We start from the raw sequence: 16716 nt of genomic DNA, 5'->3' as shown, positions 1-16716 counted from the left end.
AACGTACGTCCTTGGTTTCATTCACTTGCGGTTAACCACTTCTTTTTACATCATTGGTTCTTGTTACGTTGAACACTCTGTATATACTCAAAAAGTATTTCGTAATGTTTCGTTCAGGTGTACTGTCTTTAAGAACACCAGCACAGGTTGGGTGTTGCGTATAGCGCAGGCGCTACTGTGCCACGGGCCGAGAAGGGGTCGCCGCTCCAACCTCGAGCGGCGTTGCAAATGCAGCGCTGTTCTTAAAAGCCGTCACTCTGAGTAGTAATCTCAATTTAGAAGGCGAACCACTAATGACTGTGACACAGCATCGGTTTCTCGGAGTAATACTTCATAGGCAGCTATCATGGGCACCTCACATAAAAAACTCGAAAACGAGGTGAATATGCTAGTGAATATACTCCGCAGAATTGCTGGGACATCATGGGGTGGATCTGTATCATCCATGCTCGCTGTCCACAATGCTTTATTACGACAAAAAGTTGCATATTCTGCAACAGTCTTACACGGCCTTTCCTGCACTTCAGAGGAGCGACTTCAAAGACTATTAGCAAGGAAACTGCGCGTCTGCCTAGGTGTTCCACGAGCGACTTCCAGCAGCCTTGTCATAGCTGAGACTCGACATGCACCCTTTCCAGTCAGAACAATCGAAACATGCCGCCATTTTTTTCGCTTACAGACGCAACACAAAGACCACCCACTGGCACTGGATATTTTACGAAGGGCTAAAAGCAATGCTCATGCAGAAATACAGGCCAACATCTCCTTATATATCATATCAATAAAAAAAAGGGGGGAACAATCACACAAGACGTGTTGCACATTGGATGTTGAGCACATCGCACAGACTGTCTAAGCTAATACTGGAGGTATCTTGTAGCTTTGATATGCTGCGAGGATTAAGCAGTCAAGCTGAAGCACGCATCAGACACGACGTTGGCTCCCCGAAACGTGTGCAATACAGCCGCAAACGAAGCAGAATCAAGCTCTTTCAAAGAGGTTCTGCTTAGTTTAGTTCTTCTTTTTGCTTCGCTTTGTTTTGTTTGAATGGTCACTCCTGTCGTTCCCACCACTGATCCTGAGTGTTTTCCTTTCCCGAAAAACCTTTGCTCTTGTTTACCCGGGCAGCGTGCCGAAAAGCTTTTCCAAACTTTGTTGACCCAATATTTTTAAGGACATTTTCATTTTTTTCACTTCATTCCATTTCTTCACCACGTTTTCCCGTTTCGCTCTTTTTAATATTTAAGCCACAGCAGTCTTGTTCAAAGGAAGGAGCTCTTTCAATTCTGTACAAACAGGACATCCACGTTCCGGTTTTCCTTTTGTCCGCCATCGGCGGCGTTGTTTCATTGGATTTCAAATGTGCGGCCAGATTTTTCAATTTATCGAAGCCCACATTGTTCTCCGATCGGCATTCTATTTTCGTTCGTTGTATTGTCCGCAGCTCCGAAATCCTTATACAAACACGACGAGTAGCGTCTCGCAGGTTATTGTGTTTATTCTGGACACATAGGTTGTACATCTTCTTCTTTTTTCTGTCCACACACCCGATCCCCTTTCCTGATCTCTAGAAAGCATTGCGCCGCTACTCATGCTGCTTTTATGTTACTCTTGCTGTCGCTAAGCATATATGTTGCAAGAAATGCGGTGTCTGTGTGTTTTGTAACATGGGGTACATGTTAACTTCACAGCACCGCTGTTCAGTATCAGCGTCAAGGCAGCACACTAAATGCGGCAGTTTTTGGTGGTACACCTTCCAAGGAGGATGTGAATCTAGCAGCCCTCTATCATATCCGGAGCCATAATTGCTCCCCACCCCCCCCCCCCCCCCGAAAAAAAAGAAGCGTGAGGTGAAGGAGTCAGTAGAATTTCAGGGCATATCTCATGTTCAACCCCCCTAACGACAATGATGGAATACAGAGAAGAGAAGAAATAGTAGAGAAGGAAAGGCAGGGAGGTTAACCAGTATAGGACAACCGGTTTGCTACCCTACACATGGGGACAGGGTGGGGAGATTTAAAGATGGAGGAAAGAGAGAGAGATGGAATACAGAAATAAACTATCAGCAAAGGCCACCACTGTCTATGTCCACAATGGCTAATGGCGAATTCCACTGGTCGAGCCGGAGCAAGTTTTTATGCTCCGCGTTCGAGAATCTGCGTTCCACTGGTCGATTCGGAGCAAGTTCGCGCTTTCCACTGGCAGATGCGAAGCAACCCACTCCGCGATGGAGCATTCCGAGTTGCTCCGTCTTGCAGAGGTGGATTTCGCCGAAACTCCGGCAACGCGGTGACGTCATTTCCGGTACAGTCGGGCAACTCGGTTGTCTTCAGCGTGTTTAAGGCGTGGTCTGATACCCTGTGCACTTCTTTACATTTCTAAATTGGCGTTGTTTGACTCTGGGCGAGCTTCTGGTTTGCTTCTTGCTCAGAGCGATAGCGAGAGCACGAGTTCTGACAGTAGTAGCAGCAGCGATGACGACGAACCGTACGTGCTCTACGAAATGGTGTTTAAAGAAATGTTCCCTGACCCACTGTGCGCACGCCCGAAGATCATCGGTTACATCGAAGAAGAGATTTACATGTGCTTGTCCATATTTGTCAGCGCAAAACAGAAAATGGCACGCCTGCTTTACGCCACTGCGGGGTCGAAATGCGCGCTTTGCAGCCGCCACCCACGGAAACACACAGAGCGGAAGCAAAAATAGTTCCCGGAGCCAATTTACGTGACGTATGCATAAACAACTTCCGGAGCGACCTCATGCGGAGCATTCACGTGTTCCTCTGGCAGCCTTGGTACAATCCGAGTGCTCGCGGCAGGATTTCGGCGGTCGCTCCGGATCTCCCAGTGGAATTCGCCATAAGTTGTTGTGCCGTGCCGAGTAACGACAAAAAGCTGTGGTCAATACCAAGCTTCGCCCCCTAACCTGTTTTTACGGTTTCATCTCATCAATATTTTTGTTTTCCCATTAACTACTCTCCATACCGAACTACTCTGCCGGATCTCGACTCTCTCATGAAGAAGCATACCTGCGAATACTTCTTTGATAGACTTAGTTCGAGTCTCCGACTTACCCTCGTGACTTGGATACGTAGTGACCGCTGCTACGTTTACTCGCTGAACCCTTATTCACAACAGTTGGTCTTCCCATTAACTGAAGAGCTTGTAAATGATAACAAACACTGATTTAAATTACCTCGAGCTGCTTAGCAATGGCATTACGAAAATGTGTTCCTAGATTAATGTACAGCGACGTGTCTGCTTAAGGACAGAAAGGTGAACTTACAGCATTGCATCTCGTATTAAAGGGGTCATGAACCACTTTTCCAAGTAATGATCTAATGACCTCAGTATCGGAGTGTACTGCCTCCCGAATCGATTGCCGCAAAAATGTCTCGAATCTGTCAAGAATCAGCGGAGTTACGGGGGTTTGGCGCACGCTCCCAGCGCTTTCTCTCTTTTCTCGTGCCGACGAGCGCACTGGAAGCTAGACAGGGAGGGATGGCATGGGGGAAAGAAGTTACGGTAGCGCGCGTTATGAAACGCGATCGCTCTCCCGTTGTGATTCGCTTGCGCGAGTGCGGCTACCGTGTACTGAGGAGTGCGGCGCCGGCAAGTGGCGGCACCCCGCGGCAAGAAGCGCATCTGATCCGAACGCCGCTCTCGATTTACGTCGGCTATCGGCCAATAAGCATGCTATGTCTCTTGCGACGTAAACGGACAGATCCGCGACGTAAACGGACAGACGCCCCGCCCACCGACGAGAGTGAGAATCGGCCTCTGTTTGAAAAGAGGGTGCCTGGGGAAACGGCAACTTCGCGCTCCGCTTGTGGCCATTACGCTGCGCGCACGACTGTAATATTTGGCAGAGCAGTTCATAGCCGTGTCAGCTTTCCGCAGGATGTGTTTTTTCAACAAGCCCAAGGGGTGCTTCATGACCCCTTTAAGAGATAAAAATGTGGTAGAAGTTGTGTATTAGCGAAACACCACGATTTCATATGTAGGCTACACGTGTAAAATGTTTTTATTGAATGACTAGAAATTTTTACAGCGGTAAAGTAAAGTACCTCTTGCGTTTGTTAATCAATCACTGTATTTTCGCAATAAAAGCAACTATGTATCTTGCAGAAAAGTGATTCAGAACATTCGCCCTTCCTCGGGACTGGAGTAAGTCTTCTTATACCTGATATCTGACATATATAAAGTACAAATATTTGAATAGTTCGAATGGCGCATTCTCGAGCTCAAAAGAAATAAACTTGGCTGGTTGTTTGGTTTATGTTTTAACGCCCGAAATCTACTCAGGCTATAATACGCCGCAGTGGAGAGCTTCCGATAATTTCGACCATCTGGGGTTCTTCAAAGTGCACTGGCATCCTGCTGTACTCGGCCACAAGAATTTCGCATCCATCGAAATGCGACCTCCGCGGCCGAGACCAAACCCGCGTTTTTCGGGTCAGCAGCCGACCATGGGCTAACGCGGCGGCAGAAATCAGCTAGGGAAGGCAAGTGAATTCGTATGAGAAATTTCTTACATTCGCCTCTCCCCGTATTTGCCCCATTTAAAATGCTTTTCGTAGCCATTTCCTTCGTCGTCCGTTGCACTGTGAGTAACGCATACGTAATATAGACCAAGAAATGACATGTTCTTTTCAGCTCAATCCATTGTTTCGTTTCCAGCAAAGCTTTCAAATCAGAAAGTCTCGGCGGCGTCTCATATAAAATCACGAACCTTTGTTCACTAAGACGCGAAACATAGTCATTACAGATATTTCAAGGCAAGGCCTCAAGTTATTGACATTTCGTGTATAGCATATGATGCAAGGATATTTCTTTGTTGACCTATAATGGCGGCAAAGCGCCGACCAGCGCTGTTTTTTTAGAACACAACGAGAGAACGAAAAAGAAAAACACAAAAAGAAAAGAAACATAAAAGAAAACGCGCAGAATGCGATGAAAGGACCGTTTTCGTAAGAGCACAGCAGCGTAATAACTGCGCACAAGAGGGCGTTCAGTATTGGAGAAACGAAGCAACCAGCGGGCGGTCTGCGTGGTGAAAAGGGAGGCCCGGAAATTCGATCGAGGTTCTCTTCCACGCCGTGCAAGTAGACTTCATAGGAGGCCACCGATGCTCCATCTAGTGCTTGCTCTCTGAATTCTTCTCTTATCGGGCTCGGAGAGCAAACAATATCCAGCAGTGCCATGCCAGTTCATCTGAGTTGTTGTGCAATGTACACAACTAATTTTTCTTTCGTTGAGTACTTCCATTCATGGCAATTCGTTTGATGTTCAACGATCGACTCTGCAGGCTCGTTGCTCGCTTTATGACTTTGCTGCAATGCAGCAAAACAGCGGGACCCACAGAATGCCTTTCTGACTGTAATTTATCTCTGCACAGAACTGATTGAAGAAAAAATGGTTCTCGGACTACTTGTGGATTCAGTACGGATTTGTTGCCGAGTAGATTGAGTAAACGTGCACCATGTCACATAATAGTAAAAGTATTAGGCTATAAATGTTTATCTGCTTCTTTTTGAAATATAACCACCAAAGATGTCCTCAGATGGCAATATTTCTAAATCTAGCCGTGCCGCTGATAGTTTAAGGTAATTCTGCGCCAACTAAAATAAATGCATTAATGCACTTAATATAGGCGCGAACCCTGACGCGTATTACGACGCTGTGAGGCTATAAATCTAGAATAAATCGCTACTGTAGCGGCTAAGCGTTATCAAATCCTTGCGTAACTTATGGCGCGATGAAGAACAGTCATTAGGGCGCTTGCGCAAAGTGTAGCTGATAATACAACATCATTAGGTTAGAGATAAGGCAGACGGAAAGCCAGACCGCGTCACTGTGCCCGCCACCGCAATAACGAAATAGTCGAGCTGCATTATGGAAGATTGGGCGTCTAAATACGCTACGCGTAATTGAATTTTCACTATGAGATAAAGGTCAGAATTTTTAGAAATGCGCACAGTGTGCCTCTTTAAAGTAACGCGGCAAGAACATTAGCGACAACAGAACTCAAAGCGACAGCACGTTAAAGTTTGCGAGCGGCCGGGGTTGCCGGCAATAATCTAAGCGTCGATAATTCGTTTCCTTCATTTTGGCGACGGCTGTAATAGAATGCACGACGCGGCGTAGAAAAAAAAATGACTGCGAAAGCTATACGAGCGCGGCTTTCATTCATTGATTTTCGCTCATGCAGTGGGGAAATTTCCTATCGTGCTTATTTGATGCTTTCTCGGCTTTCGTTCACCACGTGTAGAGCAGCTCACGAGTGCACAGCGCTTCCAGCTCGACGTCTATGTCAATTAGAAATCGAACTAATCAAAGTCTATGCACAGCGAGAAAACGTTTTGCAAAGCGTATATCAATATGCTTTACGTATATCAATACATTTTCTCCATCCTCACACATTGGAGTGTTTAGTTGTTGTTTTTTTTTGTCTATGTGGAAAGAAGAGACACGATGTCTTGTTTTATAATGATATGCTTTTGTACTTCAATATCGTTATTACTTTCTCTTGCTCCAAACATGCGCGCTGCATTGCTGCTTTTTCCATGACATTCCGAGCGATCGGTCTTCTATCTAGTCTGAGTATATAAAACAACATAAAAGCGCAGTGGCTTTTTTTTTTTGTAATCACTGAAGTGGTTCTTTTTTCCTGCTTCTGGCGGAACCAGCTTCCATCGCTCATTTGTTGCCCACTTGACGTGATTAGTTTCGGCGCAGAAACGACGAGCTATCTTAATTAAGCCCAATGCATGACTGTATCGAGTGTGTCTAATTGATCTGCGCGCGAAAGGGAAGCGTATGCCGCCCTTTCTATTTTACTAATGGCACATCACTGTTTCAACAACGTTTTCCGCCCGGATAGCTCCCTAGCATTTGGGTCACGTACGTTTCCGCGCATCTTGGCTTTTATTTTTAGTCATCTTCGTGTATTTCTTTCGGAGGAAATCGAATACTTTCAGTTTTCGTTTCGCTTCTGTCCGTTTATTTTCGTTATGCTGACACAATTGTAAGAGCCCGGCATTAAAAAAACGAACAAAGAAAAGACCGCAGGTCACTTTGTCTCGCAAAATGAAAGTTTGTTCTGCGCTTTCAGTGCTTTTTCATGAAGAACAATGCCATCAGACGTGCACGTGAGCTTGACACGCAGATATAATAACACTGCGTGATTATACTCACGCCCACAAAAAAACGTTAACTAGTCAGAGAGAAACGGATGATATTTCTCGTGCTAATACAACGTTCATAATGACAGTGCCATAGGAAACATTAAGAAAAGGGGAAGGTACAATCTTGGCCATTGTTCTAATTTGTCGCTGCAATATATTTTTTTGTCAATTTACAGGCACTGCTTTTAGTGGCAATATTGACCGCAGCACGCATTTGTCGATATCACATAAGTATAAATAAACCGCGCACTGCACTAATGGCCCAAGCAAATTGAGGTGGAAATGCATTAAAGGAGCATACGCTAAATGCAAAAGTGACTTTATGTACATTTCTGTGCCTTACATCAATGTTTCCTTTCTGTACCATTCATCAAAATTCTGCGTCACCTATTTGCCGTGTGCTACGCAGCTTGGATGGACATTCGTCTTCGTAGACTGGAATGGCTGATAATCTTTTTCAACGTTCGTGTGGTGGATCCAACATAAGCCGCTATAAAACGCGTCAAGGAGAACATTGCACTTATTCGTGTTTTTTTCCTTTGTTATTCAATATGGTGAAGATTTGCCGAACGATGTGGAACGTCATTAGAGAGATACATGCATGCTGCAAAATGGTTTTCACGAAAACTTTATTAGACGTAACTTCAATGCAGCATTTCTTCTGATTTCTTTCTCTACAATGGGCCATAGTTTCATAATGTACTGTGTGAAAATGTAACGCTGAATAGTACGCCTAATTCAAACGGTATATGTAATCGAACTGTATCTTCTTGTGTCCCTGTCACGGTCCTCTCTTCTCTTTCGTGGAAGACTATCTTCGTCACACTCTAGTTGTTACACTATTGACGTGAGTTGTACTACTGTGTCGTTCATTAGGCCTTCCTATTTCCTTACCTTAACCAAAACAAGCAAGAACTATGACACATCATTACATTAGGAAAGGGCATTGTGCCGAAACAGAAGTTTCCTTGTGACGGAAAAAAACAAACTCTTATTCAGTTAAATTTTAGTTGCGGGAATGTATTCTCTGGAAAATAATTATTATCGGGGTTCGGAAGAAATAATTACTGATCACTTCTTTGCCGGCTGGAACGCTGTCAGTAATCATATCCGTGCATTCCTGCACCTTCATTGTGGGTTCCAGTCACACCGGGCAAGTTCATGAAGGGTGCGGAACTCAGGTAACATGCCCAATTCTTTTTACGTATAGTTTAGAAGAACTTTCAAAAACTTGGTACCCATAAATGATTTTCCTTCATGATCTTAGGTGTCACCATTTCAGCTCATGGTTACGAATATAACACAAGTTATTGTGTCAGATTGTACAATAAGCTTTGGAAGAAAAACAGTGCAGTACAAGACAGGGACCAAGAAGGGCAACAGACACACAGCGCCGACTAGCAGCAGACTTATTCATACGAAGGGCAGGATTAACTATATACATATGCCACTGACATGTGCGACATACGTATATAGGTATATATGCATGTAGTTCATTCTGCCTGTCCCATGAATAAAGTGTTGCAGGCCAGCGCTGTGTGCGCGTGTGTGTGTGTGTGTGCGTGCGTGTGTGTGTGCGCGTGCGTGTGTGTGTGTGCGCGCGCGCGCGCGCGCGTGTGTGTGTGTGTGTGTGTGTGTGTGTTGTGTTTTTTTCTGTCGCCGTCATTTATTGCGCTCTGTTCATTCCAATGCTTTTCGAATACGCCCAAGCTTCTACACCAGGACCAAGACGCTCTTTAACCAGTGTGTAGCTCAACGTAGTTCCAGAAAGCCCATTCGTGATTGCCTGCGTTTTTTGTTTGCAGCAATCCGGACGGCGAGTGGCGTGCAAATCGTGCGGTTATCAGTGCCCACGTGGGTGGAGAATGGCACCGAGGACTCAGTGCTTTGGACTGCGAGTACGCGTACACGGAGCGAGACGACTCGCAGCTGGTGGTCAAGTGGTTCCTGAACGACGATCCGAAGCCCATCTACCAGTGGATACCCGAGCTGGAGACGCGCCACGTCTCGCAGAGGCTCAAGGGACGCCTCAACACAGACTTCACGGTCACCGCCAACCATTTCACAAAATTCCGCGCCCTCAACCTTTTGCGCCCGACCACCGAGCTGAGCGGCCGGTACTCGTGTCACGTCACCTCCCACAGTAGCCAGGACCAAAAGTCGCAACTCATGACCGTCTATGGTGAGTTGCGCGGCGCGTTGTTCATAAGCTGAACTGCTTATGACTTGCAGCTGACGCCAGCGTAGTTTAGGATGTTCTTTGTATAATCATGAATTATACTCAAGGATTCGACTAAACATTGTACGGCGAGGAGCGGACATTGCAGAAAAACAATACACTCGCCACAATCAGGACGGATGAAAAAAACGTTACTGATTGTTCGGCAGATTGATGACCTGGGCTCAGGTCTCCCATGTCAGACGTCAGAGCATCAAAAAACTATATAATACGACGTTTCGAATGACGTTACAACGTTTTCTTGTTCACAATAAAGGGAAAATACAAAAAGGCATCACTTAAGTATGATTAGATTGCTGAAGAATCTTGCGTACTGTTCTGGCATGTTGCCATGTGTCCGGCTTAGTGTGATACTAGATTGAATGTACAGTGACTCCAATAGTAGGCGAGAAGATAATGACTCTTCCGTGGTAGCGATTTGTACTGACGTGCATTAGAATGTATGGCCCGTGTCGACGGCGTGTTAGGCCAATACATCGGAGACTACATGTCCCTTTAATTCCCGGATATGCCAATGTATGAAGCTTCACAGTCTCCGCATTCTATCTCGTAACACAGACCCGGGAAATGTTTGCGATCTGAAACGTTCTCTGCGCGGTCGTTCTCGAGTTCCTTCACCCGATTTTAACGGTTGAGCTGTTTAAGCTATTTGTTCCGCCGTTTCGCGTGACCAGAAAACTAAGCTGCGCCCAGCACGTGCAACGCAATAACTCAGCCGGCGCGCGCTCTCTTCCTCCTGGTCTTCATCTTAGGATTGACTATAAATAAGGGCAGTTTGCTCGTGGCGACGTACACTCTAGAAATGAGGAAAGTTGTGCATTTTTCTCTATCGCATAGTCATTCGGCGGATAAGAAGGCATATGGCCAGCACACCTATTGAGGTTGGCACGATGGATTGCCACGTAGGCGTTTCTTCAATGTGTCTGCCTTCTGAGGAAAACGAAAAAAAGCACAGAACTGATAAAAGGAAGGGAAAGGAGAGAGAAATAGAGCGAAAGAGAAAGAAACTGTCAGGATCAGTGTGAGAGGTCTTTACTAATCAGGATCCTACTAAGTAGAATACAACTAATGAAGACCTTGCTAGTTAGGACCGTGCTAAATAAGATCTTGCTAATAATGTAGGCTGGCCACAAGCTCCGCTGTTAGCCCAGTCTTGCTCCACTTGTGAAAGCTGCCCACAATTTTTTTCACCTTCTCTAACAGCACGTCCAAAGCACTTCGTGTTCAACTACTCACGAGCCGCCGAGGAGTCGGCGACGACGTTTGTGTGCGAGGCCACGGGCGCATTTCCTCTGCCCACGCTGTCGCTGTACCAGCTGGACGAGGGATCGTCCTCGTCGCCGCCACGGCGCCACGCCCTCGCACCAACGCAGCGGGTGACGCCCAGGCAGGACGGATCCTACGTCACTCGCGTCTCCAGCCAGGTGCCCGACGAGCAATTCTCGCGTTCGGGCCGACACTTGTTCGTGTGCCTGCTCTCCATACCGGGCACGGACTTCAAGAAGCAGCGCCTCATCGAGTTCTACCCAGGTGAGCCCGCCACCATAGCCTGGTAAACTCGTGAGTCGACTCACTAATGTCGAGACCGAACCATGAGTCTTAGAGTGAGTTGACCGGAAGATCAGTGAGCCCAACTGGATAGAATTACTTCTAGTCCGAGTGAGCCCTGTTGAGTACGAGACCGAATAAACTTAGACAAGAGAAACTTTGACGAGTTTAGGTCTGAGTAAGATATATTAAATAAACTGTTTGAAATATTGAGGCCCATATACTTTAATATTTCCTCATCAAAACGTACTAAAAGTAAGTTTTATCAGCCCAATTTTTACACAGACTGCGACCTGTAGAAACGGATCTCAGTCGTTCTTTTGAGACGCCTTCTTTGTTCACGCAGCCTGAGTCCGGCAGCAAACCTAAAATGCTGTGTGTGCCAACTAGAACATGCCATTGCACGGAGAGCATTTTGCCTTTTATTTGGCACTTGAACGCCGCGATGAACACAAAGCGCGCTTTCATCACCGTGCTTTCGCAAAAGATGAGCATGAAAATGCTTCTCACAGAGGCACCCACGATGCTTCATTAACACCACCCATCCCGGGAAATGTGCCGCTGCTGCTCTTTCCACCGTGTACGGGAACGCTAGTGTGAAACAACACCTGCACCTCAACGGTGTACGCGCAAGACTCCACGCCATGTCCCTGTTCCTTTCCTTCCTAAGGGTTTCTCCCTCGGTTGCTGGAGACAAGGGGTGGTCGAAAAGAATGGAGGCTATGCGGTCGGTCGCCACAAAGGGGGTTGAGCTAAGCGCGTGGGTGCACTAGGGTGTAGGGACCGTTTCCGATATAACTCCTTTCAGCCACCTCGATTAATTACGAAGCCTGACGACAAGCCCCGCTGGAAGCGCCTTATCGTCCACCGACACGTTCGAGGAAACCCATGGTGACGATAGTGGAGGTGAAGGGGGGGGGTGGCGACATGGCAACCGAGCTGCGCAAGCGCAGCATTTCGGTGTACACGTACGCACTCACACAGAGACGCCTTGAGACGTAAACTTATGCGCAGCCTCGTTCACCGTGTACACCGACTCGGCGGAGGCCGTGCGCTCCCTTCGTCCCCTCCGCACTAACGGCTTTCAGGAGGAACGTGGGAGTGGCTGCGGCAAACACGATTAACAGGGAGATTCATGCGCCCTGTCGCGCGCGCTGCAGTCTAAGTCTGCAAATTCCTCGCGGAGCACGAGGGAAGGGCGGCACGCAGAACAGGCAGAGGAGGGGAGCCCTGAAGTGTTTGCAGAACATGGCGCTGCCCACAAGGAAAAAAAAAGAAGAAAACTTTGGAAAGGTCTAGAAATATAAGCTAGCGTGCAAGAAATTAGAACGAAGGGGTTGAAATGAAGTAGAAGCGCTGCGCTTCTTCCTTAATTTCAGGGGCGTGTTCAGCGCCTTTCTCGCTTGGGCGGCCCCGAAAAAGACCATTACTGACGCACCAAGGGAATGGGTTGAGGAGAGAGGGAGAGAGTTAGAGTGAGATGAAGACGGCAGAACATTTGGTTCCAGCGTGTCCGTCCCACGGACGAGCCCGGCCGGACAATGTGATTCGCGATTTACGTCCTCGCAGCGGCGACGTGCTGTTCTCAGCGCTACTAATTGCCGAGAGATTCGGCAATTGGGTGCTCAGGGAGCCATGCGCGGCAATGGGCCTGCCTCGCAAATGGTGGGCTCTTTCCTCCACACCCTTTTCTTTCCCTTCCCCACTCTGAACTGAAGCCACAATCCTTCCGCTGGCCAGGCGAGGAACGCACGAGAGAGAACAAGAATTAAGCAGGCACGCAAGAAATAATAAAAGAGCCATGCAGGAGACAAATGAGCCGGAATGCTCTGCCACGCGCCACTGTTGTGGACCTTAATCGGCGTTGTTACGGTCGCTGGTGCTCTGGCATGCCTCGCTAATGGTGCGCGGCGCATCGTCTTGCTAGAATGAAAAACCGCTCGTGGTTGAGAAGTGGGAACTTCTACATTGTATCGACCGTTAGGATCCCTTGTACTAATGATGCAATGGCGCAGCTCATTTCTTGTTTCTTTCGAAGAGCGGTAGCCGCTTTAAGTTATTTGCTTGCTACTCATATAGCAGAAAACGGCTTCACAAACTTGCATGATTGCTCACTTCAAATTGAATTTTTCTCTTTCGCAATAAGCTGTTGGCGTGTACATGGGCAGGCTGTAATGATTGCCAAGAACATATGATAACAAAAGCAGTGTATATGAGATTGCGGTGTCTCTGATGAGCTTTCTTCATTAATGATTAAACCATACCAAGCGGTAAGTTTTCGTAGTACACTCAAGTGTACTACGAAATATTAATAACAAGACAAGAGTAATTACTATGTGCTTTCCACCGTTACACCCCTTTTTAAATGGTAAGATTGGTACACGTGAAGCGTTTTATTGCGATGATGTCATGTGATGACGTCGTCATATGACATAATGATGACGCCAGAAATTTCCATGATTAATGGCTTGATGATTACATCTCAACACGGCGTCATTATGACGTTTACATTGTTTATATTATATTGTTTGCGACTTTTTGCCACTATTCATGTTGACATCGACTAAGCCGACTTGTTTTATTCATGAGGAATATAAGGCTTTCTCCTTAACATATACGCCATTGATATGACATCCTGCTAGCTAAAGAGGATGGCAGTGTCATCGGTATGAAGCATTTGCTTAACAGACACACAAAAAAGCTCTGAAAATATTCACATTCTCGGTAAAGATGCAGCGTAATTTTTTATCGAAATATTTTAGAGCTTTTAATGAAATGCTGGGTCTTCAATCTTTAAAAGAGGAAACCAGTGATTTGGACACACTTGGAAATTCCCGCGCACACGTTCCACAGGCTGAGAATGTGCAATGGAAAGTGAACGCGACTCTATGTTGTATCAATTTTGTAGCCGTCTTCCGACATATTTACCGCACTTCAGAAGAAAAAAAAAACTTATGGACCGAGACATAGCGTGCGCAGTGAAGTTGGTTGAACTGCCGTTCGCATTAAACGGGAACCAAGCGACGCTTAGCGGTGCACGGATCACCGAGGCCGAAGGAACTCACGAGGCAGCATTCTGGCGGAATAGCTTTTCAGTACATTACGGGTAATGACGGTGGCGAAGAGCGTGCGAGACGCAAGCGCTTGCCCCTGGGCCTTACGGCAAACGATCGTCGACGTCGAGCCGCTCTCGTTTCCGTGGGCGCGCCATGGTTCGGACCCAGTACTTTTAGGGCCTCACCGTAGAAGGCCGTAATTTCTGCTCATGAATTATGGATGAAGGGCCGCTGGCGCCAAACAAAAGACAGACGCCGGAATGGAGGTCGCCGGTGTCAATGAAAGGAACAGATGGATATATTTCATTATTGCAACTTTTCCAACTACTGCAAAACACTCGACGGTGCCATTTTCTTCGAGGATATTTGTTGTGTTTATTGTTTCTCTATAGTGATTTGTGATGTTATAATGAGTGCGACGGCCAGAATGCACCTTTGATGCGGGGATTTTATTATTTTTGAGCCGAATCGAAGAACTCTTGCTTTTGGTTTCTTAATTTCTGTATTTTTTCAATTTTTATCCTGACAACAAAGTGGACAATCGTCAGTAGCACGTTGCCAATTGATAACTGGCCACCCGACACCACTGCTCCGATTTATTTCATCTATTAAACAAGGTATACCTGTTGCTTAATACGCTCGTTATATTTTTTCCGAGCTACGTTAGCTGCTCGTCCATGTGCACCGAGAAGATTATAAACGTTTTGTCGAAATGTGAGCCAAGCATTCGTTTGCGCTTGATAGTATCCAAAAATTATTTCTTGTTATTTGCTGCACTGATGCAAACCCACTGCATTTGTTTTTGAGCTACAAAAAATGGTTGTAGTGTTTCTATATTCTTTCATTTCTTCTTTTCTTTACCCTCCGCTTCTACTCTGTTTCCCGTGTGGCACTGTCTGAAAAAAAAAATGTTTGCATTACTAGGAGGTAAAGGAAACCTTGTTCACGTACGTTTATCCGTTTCAAAAAGCGTTGATTCTCGAACTCCTAGCAAAACTGTGTACGTTATAAGCCGAGGTAATTCACGAGCGTTATTTTCGTATGTGCTGCTTTTCATACGACGGCTGCTTGCTTGGTGCGCTGCATTCGCTAAGAAACATCAGGACTTTATTTGTCACATGAATGCGTTCGCTGCCGGTACAGTTCGCGCATTTTCATACGATCTCTCCTGGTGAACATATCATTGCACAAAAGAGTGCACAAAATTATGTTAACAATATAGAGCTTCACTTTGCGTCACTAGGGACCGCCGAAACAGACTCGTAAAGTGTGATAACGCATTACCAGGTGCTTAAATATATTTATAACATAACAATCCCCTTTGCTCCGCTTCTTCGTGAAATACTAATGACTCTATTTTTGTAGCATTTAGAAATGAACATTTCTAGAAGCAAGGCCCTATTTTGCTTTTTTAAATGCAGCACCATAAAGAAACTGCTTTAAAGCCACGCTACTTGCGTTCAGACAACCTTATAACTCATACGATAAACTGACGATTCTTGAGCGACGTCTGTTGAAACGTACCAGTTTATACGTATGAAGCGCATAGTTTGTGTAATAATAATAATAATAATTAAAAAACTTCCTTTGACTCCTGGGAAGCAATGTCTCATGGGTATTACGTTTCACCTCTCGCAGAATACTACATGGACAGCGCCACCTGCCGAGGGATGAGTTGGCCTGTCGCCCTCGCTATGTTTTCAATTATCTGGGCCTTACGATAATGTCCACCAGGGTCCAGCCACGAGGTGAGCAGGCTGTTGCCAGTCACCGTATACGGTGAATTAAAAGCACTGATATCCGATAAACAATGAACAAGCGTCCACAAGATGACAAAAAATTGAATGTTAAGATTAACTAAATTCAGTTTTGTTTTGGAACGCTTCCTTTTCGATCACAGTGTTTTATTTATTTTTCATTTTTTCTTAGCATTTTTCTGAAGTTCGTTTGTTTATATCAATCGTTAGTTCATGCTAGACTATTTATTTCTAAATATATTAATTCATCAAGCTCATTTTTTGTCCTAAACAACACATTTTCTACTTCATGGCCGATCCCCTGGTGTGGGTTGCGCGAAGTATCTGAGGAAAATCCGACCAACCAACTTGTATTCCACAAACCCCAAGCATTTAACAAAGTCGTGGTCTATCGTTTGTACCCTGTACAAAAACAAGCCTATCTTTATCCTGTTCACAGGACAAAACAAAATAGAGATTAGGGAAAGACTGTCATTCAGTGGAGAGGAGCTTGTATTCTCTTAATGCGGCCCGCCACAATCATTCTTGCGCACCAAGTTGATTGCGTTTATTCTTCGAATGTGTTTTGTTTCAACGCCGAAAAAGTGTTCAATTGGTGTAGTATGTGACTTCTTTTTTTTTTAATTTATGATTTGCAGCTTCCGGTGATCTACTATTGAGACCAAGTCATCTGCGTTCGGGAAAAATTTATGTGCCCAGATCAAATGAAGAGAATCGTTGTACATTCCTATCGCACCAAACCGAACGGTAGCAAGAGGGCGACAGAGAAGAACCGAAATGGCGTTGGAGGCACCGCTACCTGCGCGGTTGACTGCTGACAGAGACGACAGCCAATAATGCTGCATGAGGCGAGGAACGGAGGAGAGAGACGGTTTTCAAATGAAGAGAGAGAGAACAACGCACTCCCTGTTATTTGTGTTCACCTTCTC

The 16716-nt window shown here is 45.9% G+C and overlaps 1 protein-coding gene across 1 annotated transcript in view; it reads left to right on the top strand.

Annotated features, from left to right (window-relative positions):
- Positions 1-16471, top strand: part of LOC119393709 (uncharacterized) — a 30544-nt gene extending 14073 nt beyond the window's left edge. The window contains exons 2-6 of the mRNA XM_049415956.1: positions 8332-8368; positions 8993-9369; positions 10630-10956; positions 15669-15778; positions 16426-16471. Coding sequence (XP_049271913.1) covers positions 8332-8368; positions 8993-9369; positions 10630-10956; positions 15669-15754 — 827 coding nt within the window. The 3' untranslated portion in view covers positions 15755-15778; positions 16426-16471. The remainder of the gene's footprint in view (positions 1-8331; positions 8369-8992; positions 9370-10629; positions 10957-15668; positions 15779-16425) is intronic.
- Positions 16472-16716: the final 245 nt, after the last annotated feature.

This window comes from Rhipicephalus sanguineus, chromosome 5, assembly GCF_013339695.2.
Source record: "Rhipicephalus sanguineus isolate Rsan-2018 chromosome 5, BIME_Rsan_1.4, whole genome shotgun sequence".
NCBI classification, from domain to species: Eukaryota; Metazoa; Arthropoda; class Arachnida; order Ixodida; family Ixodidae; genus Rhipicephalus; species Rhipicephalus sanguineus.
This window is presented reverse-complemented; position numbering and strand designations above follow the sequence as displayed.